Source organism: Piliocolobus tephrosceles, chromosome 1, assembly GCF_002776525.5.
Source record: "Piliocolobus tephrosceles isolate RC106 chromosome 1, ASM277652v3, whole genome shotgun sequence".
NCBI classification, from domain to species: domain Eukaryota; kingdom Metazoa; phylum Chordata; class Mammalia; order Primates; family Cercopithecidae; genus Piliocolobus; species Piliocolobus tephrosceles.
Window position 1 is genome coordinate 182,579,755 of NC_045434.1, and position 17,233 is coordinate 182,596,987.

General features: G+C 41.7%; 1 protein-coding gene across 4 annotated transcripts in view; it reads left to right on the plus strand.

The window, feature by feature from the left end:
• Nucleotides 1-9,858, plus strand: part of TRIT1 (tRNA isopentenyltransferase 1) — a 51,858-nt gene extending 42,000 nt beyond the window's left edge. The window contains exons 5-12 of one of the 4 annotated variants that reach the window (XM_023221571.2): nucleotides 596-738; nucleotides 2,784-2,895; nucleotides 3,221-3,333; nucleotides 3,584-3,661; nucleotides 6,242-6,351; nucleotides 6,664-6,781; nucleotides 8,179-8,249; nucleotides 8,972-9,105. In XM_023221571.2, coding sequence (XP_023077339.1) covers nucleotides 596-738; nucleotides 2,784-2,895; nucleotides 3,221-3,333; nucleotides 3,584-3,661; nucleotides 6,242-6,351; nucleotides 6,664-6,781; nucleotides 8,179-8,237 — 733 coding nt within the window. In that variant the 3' untranslated portion in view covers nucleotides 8,238-8,249; nucleotides 8,972-9,105. Of the gene's footprint in view, nucleotides 1-595; nucleotides 739-2,783; nucleotides 2,896-3,220; nucleotides 3,334-3,583; nucleotides 3,662-6,241; nucleotides 6,352-6,663; nucleotides 6,782-8,178; nucleotides 8,250-8,971 lie in introns of those variants that run through there. The other 3 variants (XM_023221570.2, XR_002733520.2, XR_002733521.2) reach the window with 3 other exon arrangements.
• The last annotated feature ends 7,375 nt before the right edge of the window (nucleotides 9,859-17,233 follow it).

The window sequence follows — 17,233 nt, forward strand, 5'->3', positions numbered from 1 at the left end:
AAAGAAAGCTGATGAGCTGGATGTACAACATGCTTTTGTACTGTGGGAAAGGCACGCCAGCGAGACCAGACTTGTTGGCTTGTTACAAAGTGTCCCAAACAAGCTCTTTTACTGTTTATCTGAAAGGGAGTGAGTACCATTCTGTTTGTATAGAAGAAATCTCTTGTTTCTGAACCTCTTTAACTGATTTCAGAATAATTTATGTATCTTTAGAAAAATAGAATTATTTCTTACTTTACCTAAAGTTTTCTTTAGTACCCTTTTCTGAGTAGCTGTAGGACTGGAGTAACCCTAGACCTTCATGTCTTTTGGAACTTAATGCAGTGAAAATGAGATTAAGCTTTTCTGCGTCCCCCCTTTTTGAAGAGACAGGGTCTGTTGCTGCTTAGGTTGGTCTTGAACTCCTGAGCTCAAGCAGTCCTCCCAGTTTGGCCTCCTGAGTAGCTGGGATTACAGACGCGCACACTGTCATGCCTGGCTTTCAAGAATGAGGCTTTCTGTAATAAACAGCCTTTCTCCTTGTTTTACCTGAGAATGAATATTTTCTATTGGTTTTTATGGGTGTACCCCCTCCCTCCCCTTTTAAATTACTTAGGAGCTTGCAAGTTTTTGAAGAAACAGGAATCTCTCATAGTGAATTTCTCCATCGTCAACATACGGAAGAAGGTGGTGGTCCCCTTGGAGGTCCTCTGAAGTTCTCTAACCCTTGCATCCTTTGGCTTCATGCTGACCAGGCAGGTAACAGCCCTTTGATGCCCTAGAGTCCATCTGTGATGGAACTTAGAGTAATAAGTTACTGTATAGAAAATGCTTAGAACCATGGGTGGCTCGTAACAAACCCTAAACAAGTATTAGCTATTAATTTTATTATCATTATCATTATTTGTTGACAGGCACAGTGCCATTCCCCCTAGATATCTGTTTGGAAAGGGAGAAAGGATAGCCCTGGCACTAGGAGAAGACATCATGGGTAGAGTGGGATGGTATGGACAGAATGGGAAAGAGACTGCCATCCAGGGAAGGTCCAAAGGAGAAAAAGAAGGAAGTCTCTTGTGGAAGGTTGGCTGGAGGCTAGAATGTTCTAGAAGCAGTATGCCTTATAATTAGCTTGCTAGCCTGATGGTATTTTGTTGCTAAAGTATAATTATGTCCTGTGATAGTAGTAACTTATTCATCCAGCAAACGTTCAGTAAGCATTCAATGAAGTGCTGGGTATTCTGTGTGGTACTTCGTTTTCAGAGTTGAAGAGGCAGTGCCTTTTCTTAAGGAATTCCCAGTCTAGTGGGACAACAGACAAGGAGATAGATACTATCTGTCTGTCTATTATTTATTTGATAAATGCTGGGCTAGATATATTTTCAGGGTGCTGTAGGGTCACAGAGAAGGGATGACGAACATTATCTGGGGGGAGTCAGAGACCAGTTTGCAAAGGTAGCCTATGATAGTCCTGAAAAGATGACATCATTATGTGGAGAAACAGTAGAGTGTAGCACTGAAGAGCACAGGCTCTTGAGGCAGACTGTCTAATAGCAAATTCCTGATCTACTAGCTTCTAGTTATGTGAATTGTAAGACAAATTAGTTTACCTTTCTGTGTCCCAGTTCTCCTGTAAAATAGAGATAATAGTAATAGTACATATCTCAAAGCTTCATTAAGGATTAGATGAATTAATACATGTAAAGTGCTCAGAATGTGTCTGACACATGACAGGTCCTCAATAAATGCAAACTTTCTAGGAAAGTTACGGTTGCTGTAGGCCAATAAATCGCAATGGTAGAGATGTAGAAGAATATAATTAAAATGGTGACAATCTATTGTTAAATTAACTGCCATAAATTGATTTAAAAAGGGAATTTTTCTTTCTTTCTTTCTTTCTTTTTTTTTGAGACAGAGTCTTGCCCTGTCACCCGGGCTGGAGTGCAGTGGCGCGATCTCGGCTCACTACAAGCTCCGCCTCCCGGGTTCATGCCATTCTCCTGCCTCAGCCTCCTGAGTAGCTGGGACTACAGGCGCCCGCCACCGCGCCCGGCTAATTTTTTTTTTTTTTTTGTATTTTTAGTAGAGACGGCGTTTCACCGTGGTCTCGATCTCCTGACCTTGTGATCCGCCCGCCTTGGCCTCCCAAAGTGCTGGTATTACAGGCGTGAGCCACCGCACCCGGCTAAAAAGGGAATTTTTCAATAATGAAATTTTGTAAATAAAAACTTCTACTCTACAATTCAGCATAAAATAATGGTGTCTGATTCATAGTAAAGCTGTTTGTCACTTCTGAACAATTACGACCTCTCACTCTTTGCTCTGCTCGCTTGCTTGGCTCAGTAGTTTAGAATGTATCTAGGATGTCTTTGGATTAAGGTTCCATATTCTTATCCGAGGTGTTATCTAGGGGTTCTTAAACAAAGTAACACTGAGTTACAGTATAATGACACATTAAATTAAAAATAAGAAAGGTAAACCAGGGGATACTCAGCCACCTCTAAAACACATTGGGATATACATTCCATGTGAGAATAGAATATTTGTCCTTCACAATTGCTGTAGTTGTATGCTTTCTCTATATGATGAAGAGGCATGTGCTTCATTCTGGCTGTTTTTATTTGGAGCTGCAAAGTCTTAAATGTGAGTAAATAAAGTATGAATTATTACAATAATCTTTGGAATCTGAATTCTTTCTTCCATTTGGATAAATTCTCTTTTTTTGTGACCACCTGTGCACTCATCATGTAAGTATATAGTAGGTACCTACAACTTGCTTGCTGGTTGATGGGCTGATTTGATTCAAGTTCTAGATAAGCGCTTGGATAAGAGGGTGGATAACATGCTTGCTGCTGGGCTCTTGGAGGAACTAAGAGAATTTCACAGACGCTATAATCAGAAGAATGTTTCGGAAAATAGGTGAGGATTTGGCTGTTATTTTGACCTACTGTCCATCTTTTGCCTACAGTCAAAAGACCATAATGCTAATACTAGCTTTGGGTCTACCTGTTTATCAGCCTTCATTACAGATGCAGTTTTTTCATCTTTCAGACAGTCCCAGGAGTTAACTTTTCAAGAAAGTAACCTGGTGCGTAGGGGAGGGGAAAATTTCAGAGAATCAGTAACTGCTCAGGATCTCAATTTCCTTATCTGACAGATGAAATGGCTCAACTAGGTCCATCTCCAAAGCCCCTGCTAGCTTTTAGGAGCAATGGCTCATCTGCTGATGCCCTCCTATTCCCAGCCAGGACTATCAACATGGTATCTTCCAATCAATTGGCTTCAAGGAATTTCACGAGTACCTGATCGCTGAGGGAAAATGCACACTGGAGACTAGTAACCAGCTTCTAAAGAAAGGTGTGAATTCTTCCATCTGACCTAGTCTTGGACATCTTTGGGTGGCAGGGTACTCTGCTGTTATGGTCTGAGAAAGAGCCAAGGCTCAAAGCGTCCCAAGTAGCCTTCAGCTCAGAATTGAGATTTTTGTCCACCAAGTCTGACACTGTATTGCCATGACTGACTTTCTCCTGCTGGGCTGGGAGGGCCTGCCTCTCTGCAGGGTAAGGAGTGCTTACCTAGATTTTCTTAAATCTACTGTATCTTTCAGGTATCGAGGCTCTGAAACAAGTAACTAAGAGATATGCCCGGAAGCAAAACCGATGGGTTAAAAACCGTTTTTTGAGCAGTAAGTCTCATGTTTTTCCTTATACTATGGGTCTGTTTTCAATAGAATATAGATGTCCTCAGCTCACCCAGAAAATGAATTTTAGATTCCGGGCCTGTTCTGAGATTCTGGATCTGACCTAGGGGAAGTTCTATAACATAAATGATTATCCAGGGATATTTTCTTGTGATGTCTCAGAAAAAAAAAAAAATTGTTTGCATTGAGGAGTCTGCCTTCTGCCTTGAACAGATGGATACTGGCTGCAAACAGCTAAGAACAACAGCAGCATCTTCTTAGGAGAGTTGGTGTTCAGGGCTGATTTTTAGCTTCAGTTTTGTACCTGAAGAGCAGTCAGATTTCTGTAGGGAAGATTTCCTAATTACAATGTTTTCTGGGGGCCAGATGAGTAGTATAAAAAGACACCTTCACCATTTCTCCCAGCATCTCCACATGGTGCTTCAGATGCTTCAAATGAAACTTTAATTAAACAGCTTTTTTAAGGGAAAAGAAAGGAAATTCTCATTCATTTGGCCCTGTACTGTGTCTTTGGCACTAAATTTGGTGCCATACATATATTATTGAGTCTTCAAGGTAGGTGTTATTCTTTTCTTTTTACAGATAAGATAATGAAGGCCTAGTGAAGTTAAATAACTTGCCAAAAATCACCCAGCTAGTCGGCAGTAGATAACTGAATGCAGGCCTGACACAGAGTCCACACTCCTTTATACTACTACTCTTACTTCCTTTAGCTGTAACTTTAGCAAGACAGCATTAGTATTGGACTGTGGGTAAAAACTTTGTGGTTATGAGTGAAAGGAATTAATTTAAGCATAAGCGAAACTTCAGTTTTATCTTGTGGACACGTTTTAAATATGCTTCTGAATCATCCTGTGTTTACCTTTTGCTGGTAGACTTCTGCTCTCAATTACAGATAGGGCCAGCTGAAGCATCTGCCCCACTCAGTGCCTCTGAAAATACATACCTTGATCCCTGCTGTTCACCACTAAACTGCTAACATTCTTTCTCCCAGCTCCCACTCTCTGCCTGAGCTCTCCAGTGGAGTTCTGGTGTGAAGAGGCTCGTTATGCTTTCTTCTACTTATCCTGTTTTCTCTGCATGTCCTGGTAGATAGAAGTCTTGGTGTCATCTGAAGTTGAAGCTCAGTGCTGTACTACAAATTTCTAATGCAACTTCTCTTCTCCCCATGTCTGACAATAAGCCTGTAACAGAAGACTTTTTGGTAATAATTTAGAACTTCTTCCTGTAGTAAAACCACAATAGTTCCTCCATCTCTGTGGCAGGAGGAGTTGATGGCACAGTGTGTCATATGCCTGTTCCTCATTCGTGTGTATGCCGGCATCGTCCTGGTGCTGAGTGAAAGGCACAGCTGCCCTGTAAATCAGGAGCTGTGCGTGATTGGCCAGAGCTGGTCTGCTGGGATATGGTTCTGGCAGGAAGCCAGGGGGGACTTCCCCACCCCAGCTTGGCCTTGGACCCAAGCCAGAAATAGCAGCTGGGAGCCGAGAACTTGTTGAAAGGTGCTTAGACAGGGCACAGAAGCCCAACAAAGGGCTTAGAGGAGAAAGGAAAATGTAGAGTGGCCTGGAAACAGGTGCAGAGCTTAGCCAAGGCCAGGTGTGCTGTGGATGCTGCCTGCACCCTCCTAGTCTCACCTTTCCGTGTGGTGGCAGGTGCAGCCCAGTCCAGTCTATGAAGAATCTTATTTGTGGTTGGCACAGTCAAAAGGCCAGCACCTGCCAGTCGTTGGCATCCCAAGGCCTTTGATGTTTTTGCCTATGGGTGATGCTCTTTGCCTTTAGGCAACTGAATCAACCTAGCTGTGGAAGGCAATTTAGTATGTACATAGGCAGGGAAGCTAACTGCAGAGACTAAACTCTTGCAACATGGTTGGCTCAGGTGGTTGAAATACCTGTAGCTGCACTCTTTGCTACTTTCAGTCTCATCTGCATTAGAAAGTGTCTACCAGGGGGTGTTTCTTGAATACCCTCTAGATCAGGTTTTTAAAAGAAGTTGCTCAACTACATCAATTCTAAGGTTTCTTTCTGGTTCGCAGATTCTGTGGCTTATTGGCTGATATGATTCTGTTCCCAGCCCATGCTGTCAAAGCATTTCATGAGTCCCAGGCCGCTGAGGGAATATATGCAAACCTGAGACTAGTATCTGCTCCTAAAGAAAGCTGTGAATTCTCTTGCCACAGATCGCCATCGTCGTAAGATGATATGGAACTTAGAATAGGCACTTACTTAAAGCTGTTAGTTTATTTCTTCTTATGATGTGCTGTCTGTGTTGTAGCTCACACAATGGTCCCTCGAGCTGTTAACTCTATTCTGGTTTCCTGGCTGATCTGGAAGATCCTGCACCCGTGTATCCAGATTGTGTAGCTAGTCTTATTGGCTGCAGAGCAGTTAAACCTCTAGGTCTTTCTTGGATTGTGGTTCATGTTTCAGTTAGAATGAATAGCATGGTCAGAATGTTTACTCCTTTGGCTCTGTGTATTTCCTTGGAGGATTTCAGAGTCCTGGGTGCAGAGTAGATTGGGTTTGAGGCTGACCTCTCACAACCTTTCTTTGTCATCATTAGGACCTGGTCCCAGTGTCCCCCCTGTCTATGGCTTAGAGGTATCTGATGTCTCGAAGTGGGAAGAGTCTGTTCTTGAACCTGCTCTTGAAATCGTGCAAAGTTTCATCCAGGTAATTGTGAATCATGATACAGTCTATTGTCTGGTTTTCAGAGCACTTTCGTTAGCTGACACCTTTGTTGCTATATTGAAGAACCAGGCCTTCTTTTCCATAGAATAAAGCCAAAGGGCTGGCTGCTTTTCAGTACCTGGAGACTGCTTTTCTACTTTTACATTCAGAAAGGTTGTTGCTAAAATCTGTATACAACCCATCTGCTCTCTGGGGTGAGAAAAAGGAATCTTAGGAAAATCCCACTTCCCTTAATAGAGAATTATATCCAGATCTCTTTGAATTGAATATTCCCTTCCACCCTTGTTCTTTTAGGGCCGCAAGCCTATGACCACTCCAATAAAGATGCCATACAATGAAGCTGAGAACAAGAGAAGTTATCACATGTGTGACCTCTGTGATCGAATCATCATTGGGGATCGCGAGTGGGCAGGTAGAGTATGGGGAGGGGCATGAAGAAATCTATAAGGGTGGGTTCACACTGATTTCATGAAATTTAAGGTCTTTGGCAGATTGAACCTGGAGTCTATTTATTTGTAAAGGGACAGCTAGATTCCTCTAAGAGCCTGTGCTCAAATTCACTGGAGGCTTCCCCCAACTGGGAAGTTGTCTCTGTATTCTGAGATTCAGAGGCAAATCAAATGCTCTCCATCTTCAGCTGGAATTAATATGTTATACTAAGAGATCTGCAGGTAACTTTCTAGAGCTCCTTTGACTTTGTGGTCCTGCCTTGGAGGAGTTTCTTGGCCTTTCATGTTTATAATTCAGTGGGGGCGGGATCGGGAAGTAAGGGTGTAAGGGAAGCCAGGCAGCTCATCCAGGAGACTGGAAGAAGCAGAAGCGTAGCTGGGAGCAGGCAGGAAGTACAGTTACTCCTCCTGAGTGTGGTTTTTAAAAGTGGTATCTCTTCAGTAACCTTTGAGGTAATTGTTGACATAGTGGTAGTTGCTAAAACTGTGATAAAAAGATGTTAAGGGAAACTGTGTGAAAGTAAGCCTGTCACACATGTATAAAGAAGGTTAGTTCCCCACCACCTCAGGGCCAGCCCCACCCCAAGGCTCTGTATCCCTGCATTAGAGCCTGGCTCTGCCTCTGCCATAGAGTTACATTGCACACACGTCATTGGATTTTCAGATTTCTGCAGTGATCCAGTCAAAGCCCAGGACTTCTTCCCCAAGCCTTGAGTTTACTTGGTATTTAGAAACAGGTGTAAGGTTTGCTGCTTTCAGGCACAGTGGGGCTTGTCGTTTACTCAGCGGCTGGGATCCTTCTGTTCAGAGTACTGTTTTGCATGGGATTCTCAGAGAAGTAGATTTTTCTCCCCAAAGCAACCAATAGGATGATTAGGTCTATTAACTGGTAACTGGCAAAATGAACTCCGTTGTCAGAGACTGGGGATGGCTGTGATTGCCCAACCAGCAGAAGAAGCCTCGATTGTCGTTGGTTTATAATGATGAAAGGGGAAGAGAAAGAGAGTGTCTGATTGTTTTTTTCTAAAGGAAACTTAGTGGTTCGATTTGTTGAATGTCCTTCAGGGATAGCCTTAGAGAAGCAACATGTGTGAGCCTTTGTGAGCTTAGCTTGTGTAAGCCCTTCTGTAGTGCCATCTGTCAAGTCCTTGCTCCCATCTCCTGCTGCCATGGAGAGCCAGCCCAGAAGCCCATTTTTTGCCTTAGGCTCTAGCTGGAGAACAAAGCTGACTTATTTCCCCAAGTAAACTTTTCTCTTAATTCTAACCTCTACCTTACTTATTCTTGCTTCTAAACTCTTCAAAATGATGTTTTTAATATGTATAAAAGAGAATTTAAACTAGTTGTCTGTCTCTTTCAGTGTTCCCAGATGAAATTTCCTTGAAAAAAGAACAGGATAGTGAAAATAAACCTGTATAAGTTAGTCATAAGGTGAGAACTGTCTTAGGGGTGACAGATCTGCAGTTGATAGCAGGCAACAGTGACCCTTTAGCTTGACTTCCTACTTGAACCCTCGGAAGAAATTGTCAGTGATAAATGCACCTTCCTTTATCCCTGGAGCAGTGTGTGCCTAGAGAATAGGAATCTTGCCAGAGAGTCGTTCACATGACCTTTTTGACCCAGGCACAGGGATGCCAGACCAGGAAGGACAACAGGCAATGCCCTGCAATACAGAGGATTTGAATTTCTAACTTTTCAGCCTTACAAGTTAAAAATGTATCTGTAACAGGAAGCCCCATACTACAGAGACCTGATTCTGGAAAGTGGGATCTCTTTTTGAAGCCATGGGTCTAAGTAGAAGAGTTTACCTGCTGTGTGACCTTGGACATTTTGTAAGACCTCTCTGAACTTCAATTTCCCTTGTGTAAAATGAGCAGAATAGTGCCATCTTACAAGACTGCCATGAGGATTGGTGATGTAAAGTACCTGGCAGGGAGCACTTGATATGTGGTAGCTCACTCTCTTTTGCCAGCTCGCTGGCCATATAATTTATTCTCCCCTTAAAAATGCTAAGCAGCTATACCCGTACATGTGTTGATCTTGCTATTTATTGTTGAAGAAAAGCATTGTATAGTTAATTTTACTTGCTTCTAGATTAATTCTAGAGCATTCTAATGAGTTTTTTTTTGTTTGATTTGGTTTTGTCTTATCAGCGCATATAAAATCCAAATCCCACTTGAAGCAACTGAAGAGAAGAAGAAGGTTGGATTCAGATGCTGCCAACACTATAGAAAATCAGAGCATTTCCCCAGACCATGACAAAGAACCTAAAGAGAACGGATCCCCAGGGCAGAATGAGCAAGAGTTGAAATGCAGCATTTAAGAGACATGTCCAGTGGCCTTTGGAAAGGTGGTGGGGATCCACTTCTGAAGGGAGGGGTATGTCTGTCTCCCAGTCTGGGCAGAGGAGTGCTATGCAGAATTTTGTGCATAGCAGAAAAGCTCCCACCATTCTCTTTCATTCAGTGGTGTGTTCTAAAGTCTTATGTTCTCTATAATAGAAACAGCAGGTCTTGTCAGCTCCTTGTATGGCTGATGTGTCTGGAAATGATGTCGTTCAAGAAAGCATTTTTTTCTTTGAATCTTAAAGGTTCTATTATTAAAAGAGGCACAGATTCCACATTTTTATACATGAGGATCTTTTTTTGTGGTGAATACCAGGACTGACTGCATCCCTTTAAAGAAGTTTTATATCCCTGACTCTGGCTAAAATTATCTGATTTCCAGATGCTTTTGTAGATGACTGAAGTATTTGTGAGCCACATATTGGGAGTTCTAGATTTGAGTGAATGGCAGGACAGGATCATCCCCACTGAGATGATTAAGTGAACCAAACTAGTTCTCGGAGTTCTACAGAGAAGGAGGGAATCAGACTGAGGAAGCTGTGTCATGGGACTTGAAGACCAAAGACTTTGAAATTTGCAAGCTGCTCATATGTGAGTTATTATCACTGCTGTCTTTCTATTGAGTTACAAATCTATATTTTTATAGAAGTTTAAATAAAGAAAAAATTTAGAAGAGCCTCTTTGATCCTTAAAAAGAATACAAGTCCATGTCTAGTTTATACACAGTATGCTCTGTTATCAACATGATATAGCTTTTTCTCAAATTTGACCTTCTTCGTAGATCATGCTGTCCATTTATGTAGCAGGTGTTTATTTAACACATTATAGTCCGTGAAGACATCTAGAGAGGGTCTTTTATTGGAGATCTATTACTTCCAGTTGAAGCCCTCTTTCTAGAGTGACCTGCGCTGCCAGCAATATTAAATAGTTATTATTTATATATAACATCAAATATAGCATTTTTAGGGTATAATTCAGCAGCATTGACTACACGCACAATGTTGTGCAATCATTACCACTATCTATTTCCAAAACTTTTTTGTCACTCCAAACAAACTTTGTGCCCTTTAAGCATTAACTCCCCATTCAAATACATTTTGTTTGTGCAGAATCTACTATATGAGAGGCCCTGAATTAGGCTAAAGGGAATGCAGAGATGAGATGTGTTCTTGCCTTCAGGGAGCTTATAAATAATTGCATGTGTACACAAACACCAATCCAGGCAAGAGAGGATCAAAGGCCACAAGAGCTGTGTAGAATTTCAGTTTAGAAGGAAGGGAAGTGATCATGGAAGGAGGAACATTTCTGCTGGACCTTGAAAAGCAATTATTGGTAAATGTTTTGTTTCCTATGCATATAAGACTTTACAGAGGAGAAGGCAGAGTAAAAAAACTATCTAACTTGATTGACCTTTTTTTAAACAGTGCTGAATTCCAGAACCTCACCCACCTTCAACTCATTTGAATCTCAAAAATAAATTTATTCTCTGGGCAAAGAAGTTTGTTAACTACTTTAGGAGCTAACAAGGTGGGAAGCCACATCTTCCCAGTGGGAGTGGAGATGAGTATTTACTGTGAGCCACGCAGTGCCAAGTTCTTTTTATAAGTTTATCTTCTCACACAGCCCCCGGAGGGAAATGCTATTTCCTTTGCTGTTAACCGGGGGGAAACTAAGGCTCAGCAGTGGAGTACAGCTAGCAAGTGGTAGAGCTGGAATTGAGGTGAGGCTGGTAGACAACCTTTTAAGCACTGTGTTAAGCTGGCAGTTTGTAGGGAAGAACCTTTAGTTTCTCTGAAATATTCTTCATTCAAGTTGCTAAATATGCTTTAAAGCCTAAAAAAGTTTCAGTAGACAAGCAGGAAAAACTAGTTTTAATAATTGTATGTTAAAAAGCCTTTAATTCTTCCATCTGAAATACTTGGAGCAGTAACTTCTCATTGAACTCATTGTTATCTCTATGGCAATTGGAAATCAGGAATTTTTAACAAAAAAAAAAATCAAAGTGTCTAATATTTATGAAGCACTTACTAAGTGTAAGGCACTGTGGTTGAGCCCACTGTTCATATTCTTAGCAATTGTAAATTCAACCAAATGAAATTCCTTTATCAGCAGCAAAGAGCCTGGGAAGGGTAGAACACTCACTAGAAATCTGCCTGGTGCTCCGGTCTGAGGCATTGCCCTGAGTAGATTTCCCTTTTGTGCCTGCTCCCCAATGAATGACTTTGCTGTCAAGTGTAGGGAAGGAAAATAGTTTGTCTTGTGATGGGCATAAATGTAGAGATGAAAGAATCCTTTATCTCTTGTATGGATGGGGAAACTGAGGCCTAAAACATGGATGTTCCAGTCACAGAGCAAGGCAAAGCCAGGACAAACCTTAGATCACCTTTCTTACTCTATTACTAAATCTCATACCAAATCTCATTTGAGAGCTGAAAAGTACCATAGAGCTTTGCACTATTTGCTCAGCCTGGAGTGAGAATGAGGAATGCCATTTTGTACCATCTGGCCATAGCAATCTCCAGGCAAGCAGAGCTCTCCAGTCCAGGTACCCAGAGCCTCCAGTCCGTCACACCAGCAGTGCTATCAAAATGGCTTTGGCAGTTAATTCCAATACTCAGTGAGCTATTAGGTTCATCTGCTTCTGTCAGTAAAAATCTTGATTAGGCATTAGATATTTCTTACAGTTCAGGCAATGTTGTTGTAGGTGGGTAGAAAGTACTTTGATTCTGAAGAGAGATCTAGGTTCTTAGACTTGAAAATACTTTGCTTGATTCTTAGGGCTAAGCAAGAGAACAGCTCATCTGTATTCTAGAAATATGGCTCGATCCTTCCTAGCTCTGAGTAACTTTTTGTACTCTCTTAGCTCTCTTTAGTTCAAAAGGGGATTTTTTTGCTTAAAACAAAACAAAACACACAATATAACATTAAGAAACAACAGTCCGAAAGTGGTGGCTCACGCCTGTAATGCCAACGCTTTGGGAAGCTGAGGCGGAAGGATCACTGAAGCCTAGGAGTTTGAGACCAGCCTAGGCAACATAGTGAGACCCAGTCTGTTTGAAAAAATAGATAGATAGATAGATAGATAGATAGATAGATAGATAGATAGATAGATAGATAGATAGATAGGCAGGCCAGGTATGGTGGGTCATGCCTATAGTCCCAGGTACTTGGAAGGCTCAGGTAGGAGGATGGCTTGAGCCTGGGAGATTGAGGCTACAGTGAAACATGATCATGTCACTGCACTCCAGCCTGGGTGGCAGAGCAACACTGTGTTGCTCAAAAAGAAAATAAAATTAACATCCCTCTCCCCCCAGACACACATGCATGAAATCAACCTTTTATGAATGCAGTGACTTGTCAATATCCCTAGCACCTAGAAACAGTCAAATATTTGTTAAATAAATTACATGAAAGCATAAAAACTAAGTAGGTCTCTACATAAGTGATCTGCTTCAATAGTTAAATACCCTTTAACCAAGATGAAGAAATTTTGGGATAGCCACTGGCAGGAATTTCAGTATTTGATTATCACCTACTTGGGCAGTTAAGGCTGTTTTCTAAAATGATGGCTAACTGGTTATTTGTAAAGCTACTCTGAATGCTTACAAAGGAAGCTGCATGTTTGCATTAGTTCAGGTAAAAGGCTAAGTTGCTATAACAAAGAGACTCAATGATACAGTGGCTTAAAGAACAAAGAAGTTTATTCTTTCTCAGATAACAGCTCTGAAGGGAATTGACCTGTCTGAAGTGAGCGGTTCAGGTCATTGGGGCAGCTCTGCACCAAGTGGTGATTCAGGCATACAGGTTCCTCATATCATGTTGCTTCTCCATCCTCTGGAGCATTGGTCTCATGGGCTGTGTGCTTGAAGCTGGGTCATCATTGGTCCCAGCTAATGGGAAGGGGAAAAGAAACAGGGAGGAGGCAGACCCGCTGCCTGAAGGCCTAGACCCTTCAGTGGCGTGGATACTTCTGCATACATTCTCACTTTCCATTGGCAAGGACTTAGTCCAATGGCCACGCCCACCTTGCCAGGAAGGCTGAGAAACGTAGTCAAGCCATGTGCCAAGAAGGAATGGGAGGACAGGTTTTGGTGGGCAATTTACAGTCCCCACTAAAGGGAAGGAGCACTCAATTCCAGGCTCATTTAACTAATTAATAAACTCTGTTAGTTTGCTAGGGGCAAATCTCTCTATTTCCCCATCTGTGAAATTAGTGAGTTGTATTGAGCTGACCTCTGAAATATTTCAAAAAGTAAAGCTTGAGAAAACCCTGACTGGTAGGACTTTAAGACAAGAATAAGAAAGCATTATAGGGAATGGGAGTCTGTATAAACCTCAGGGCCAGTGGCTGATACTGTAAAGATGGTGGGGAGGAAAGATGGAAGGTGTTTTGGTGGCATTGTTGAATAACTGAACTAATGATGACTTAACTGCCTACCTTCAGACTTTGTTTTATGTGGCAGGGAGGGGGCAGTGGGAGAAAGAAACCACTATTTGTATTTGCAGCTGAACACTTTATTTTCTAATATACTATCTGTGTGATCTTGGGAATATTGCTTAAAAGCCTGTTTCCTCATGTGTAAAATGAAGTTATCTGTATTCCACGGGACATGGTAAAGATTAAGTGAGGTCCTTTTGTAAATGGCATGGTGTTTTGGCACTGTAGTGCCCAGTAAATGGTAAGTATAAATTGGATTTATTTGCTTCATTGGGGAAAAATTGTTAATGCTACTAAAATGTTGGTTTATGATATGGTATCATTTCTTGGAAGTTATCAGGGCAAGTTCTGACTTAAGACTGACTAGTTTGGTGGACTGTAGTACTAATGGCCAGAAATGGTGCCTCAGGCTTCATCTTCCACCCACCTAGGCTTCAGCTGTTAGGTTTGGTTTGTTTCAATGCATATGATTTCCTCCATGGGTCAGCTCATTTGCTTGGACTGTTTTCTCCCCTTGAAATGTCCTTTCCCCTGCTCTTTACCTAGTGAACTCCTGCACATCCTTCAAGGCCCAGATCTGATGTCCTCTCCTTAGAAAAAGCTTCTTTGAGTCCTGTAGGGAGACTTACTTTTTCCTCCTAGCAGTTAATACATAATAGTGTTAATATTAGCTGGTGCTTATGTAGTCCTATGAGCTAGGCACTGCTTTAAGCATTTTTACACATATTAACTTATTTAATCCTCACAGAGCCCACTGAGGTAGTTTTGTCATTGTTCTTGTTAGCTCTGTCTTACAACTAAGGAAACTGAGTAGAGCAGTTAGATGACTTTCCTAAGGGCAAGCTGGGATTTGAAAATAGGTGGGTGGCTCCAGAGTCTGTTCTGCCTCATTATTTTGCTACAGCTCATAGCACCTGTTATTTATCTCTTGTTCCCACTGGAAAGTAAATTCTGCCAGGATCTGAGTACTATTTTAAGATGATTGTGGAACATATAGTGGGCACCCAATGTATATTGAGGCTAATTTCTGCAAGGCACACCTCCCTGTCTAAATGTAGACATGGCTTCTCTTCATTGAGTGCTTTCTGTGTGTCAGGCATTATATCAAGCACATGCATACATTATAATGATTCCTTAAAACAAACGGACAAGATAATTTGTTATCACCATATTATAAACACAGCTTAATAAACAGTGGTTGGCACAGAGTAAACATGCAAATATTTGCTGAGTACCAGAGATAAAGCTTGGTGAGGGCAGTGATTTTTGTCTGTTGTTCACTGCTTTATCCCTGGCACCTACAATGGCCTGCTGCTTAAAAGCACTTATTTGTGTTTTTGTTTTTTTTTACTTTAAGTCAACCTTTTATTTTTATCCAGATTTATTGAGATATAATTGACAGATAAAATTGTATATATTTAAGCTATATAAAGTGATGGTTTTGTATATGTATATATATGTGTGTGTGTATCTATCTATCTTACCTGTCTATACCACCATCAAGTTAGTTAACACATCCCATAAACATTTGTTGAGCTAGGATTTGAAGCCAGTTTGGGCTGACTCCAAACCCATGCTCTAACCACAACCCTCTACTTCTGCAAGGGCATTTCTTTAGGGTTTTTGAACGTACAGATTGAGGGTTTTTGAATGTACAAATTATTTATATCCGATCTACTTCTAAGAAAGAATCAAAGGAAGAAAACGTAAAAAAAAAAAAAAGAAGAAGAAAAGATGATTGAAGAACTAACTCTTGTACAAAGATGTTTATGGCAAGAATCATGGTTATAAATGGAACAACTCAAACTAACTTAAGTAAAAAGGTGGATTTATGATTGGGTTAATGAGGTGTCTCATCAAATTCAAGGGCAAGAAAGTATCTAGGCTCCAGGCACAACTTGTACTACCCAATCTGAGGCTTTAGAGACTTTCTCTTTTCTCTGCAAATCAGCTTACTCCTCTCTCACTGTAAACAGGCTTTCTCTACATGGCAGGAGACAGGGCTGCTAGTAGCACCTGTGTTTCACCTCTTATGGCCTTGACAACTAGAGACAGATTGTGTGGATGTTTTCTCTGGTTCTAAGTTCAAAAGCCCTAGGACACCCCGTACCCATTAGAATGACTGCTATAAAACAAAACAAAACAAATAAACCCAGAAGATAACAAGTGTTGGCAAGAATGTGGAAAAATTGGAACCCTTTGCACTGTTGGTGAGAATGTAAAATAGTGCAGCTGCTGTGGAAAATGGTATGGCAGTTCCTCAGAAAATTAAAAAGGGAACCACCATATGATCCAGCAGTCCCCCCTCTGGGGATATATCCCAAAGACCTGAAAGCAGGGTCTCAGAGAGATACACCCTTGTGCTGCATAGCAGTGTCCTTTACAATAGCCAAGGGGTAGGAGCAGCCCAATTGTCTGTCAAGAGTGAATCTAGGCTGGATGCGGTGGCACACACCTGTAATCCCAGCACTTTGGGAGGCTGAGGTGGGTGGATCACCTGGGGTCAGGAGTTTGAGACCAGTCTGACCAACATAGCGAAATCCTATCTCTACTAGAAATACAAAAATCAGCTGGGTGTGGTGGTGCAGGCCTGTAATCTCAGCTACTTGGGAGGCTGAGGCAGGAGAATCACTTGAACCTGGGAGTTGGAGGTTGCAATGAACTGAGATCGCGCCACTGTGCTCCAGCCTGGGCAATAGAGTGAGACTACATCTCAAAAAAAAAAAAAAAAAGAAAAGAAAAAAAGAAAAGTGAATCTAAGGACTGCACACAGTGGCTTGTGCCTGTTATCCCAGCACTTTGAGGGGCCAAGGCAGGAGGATCACTTGAGCCCAGGAGTTCAAGACCAGCCTGGGCAACATAGTGAGACCCCATCTCTACAAAAAATAAACAAATTAGCTGGGTGTGGTGGTGTGTGCCTGTAGTCCCAACTACTTAAGAGGCTGAGGTGGGAGGATCTCTTAAGCCCAAGAGGTCAAGGCTGCAGTGAGCTGTGATTGTGTCACTGCACTCCAGATCCTGGGTGACAGAATGAGACAGACCCTATCTCAAAAATAAATAAGAGTGAGTGGATAAACAAAATGTAAGTACATATGATGGAATATTCACCCTTAGCAAGGAAGGAAGTTCTGACGCATGCTACAATTTTGAGGACATTATGCTGAATGAAAGCCAGTCAGGCCAGGCACAGTGGCTCAAGCCATGTTGGGAGGCTGAGGTGGGAGGATTGCTTGAGCCTGGAGTTTTGAGACCAGCCTGGGCAACAGAATGAGACTCCACCTCTACAAAAAATAAAACAATTATTACCCAGCACTCGGGGATGAGAGGTGAGAGGATTGTTTGAGCCCGGGAGGGCAAGGCTGCAGTGTGCCTTGGCGCCACTGCACTCCAGCATGGTCAGCAAAGCAAAAAAAAAAAAAAAAAAAGCCAGTCACCAAAAGACAAATATAGTACAGTTTCACTTACATGAGGTATCTAGAATAGTCAAATTTATAGAAATAGTATGGTGTGGTGCCTGGGGGTGGAGGGGAAGGGCAAATGGAGAAGTTTAATGGGATCGAGTTTCAGTTTTGTAAGATGAAAAAGTTCTGGAAATTAGTTGCACAACAATGAATATGCTTAACACTACTGAA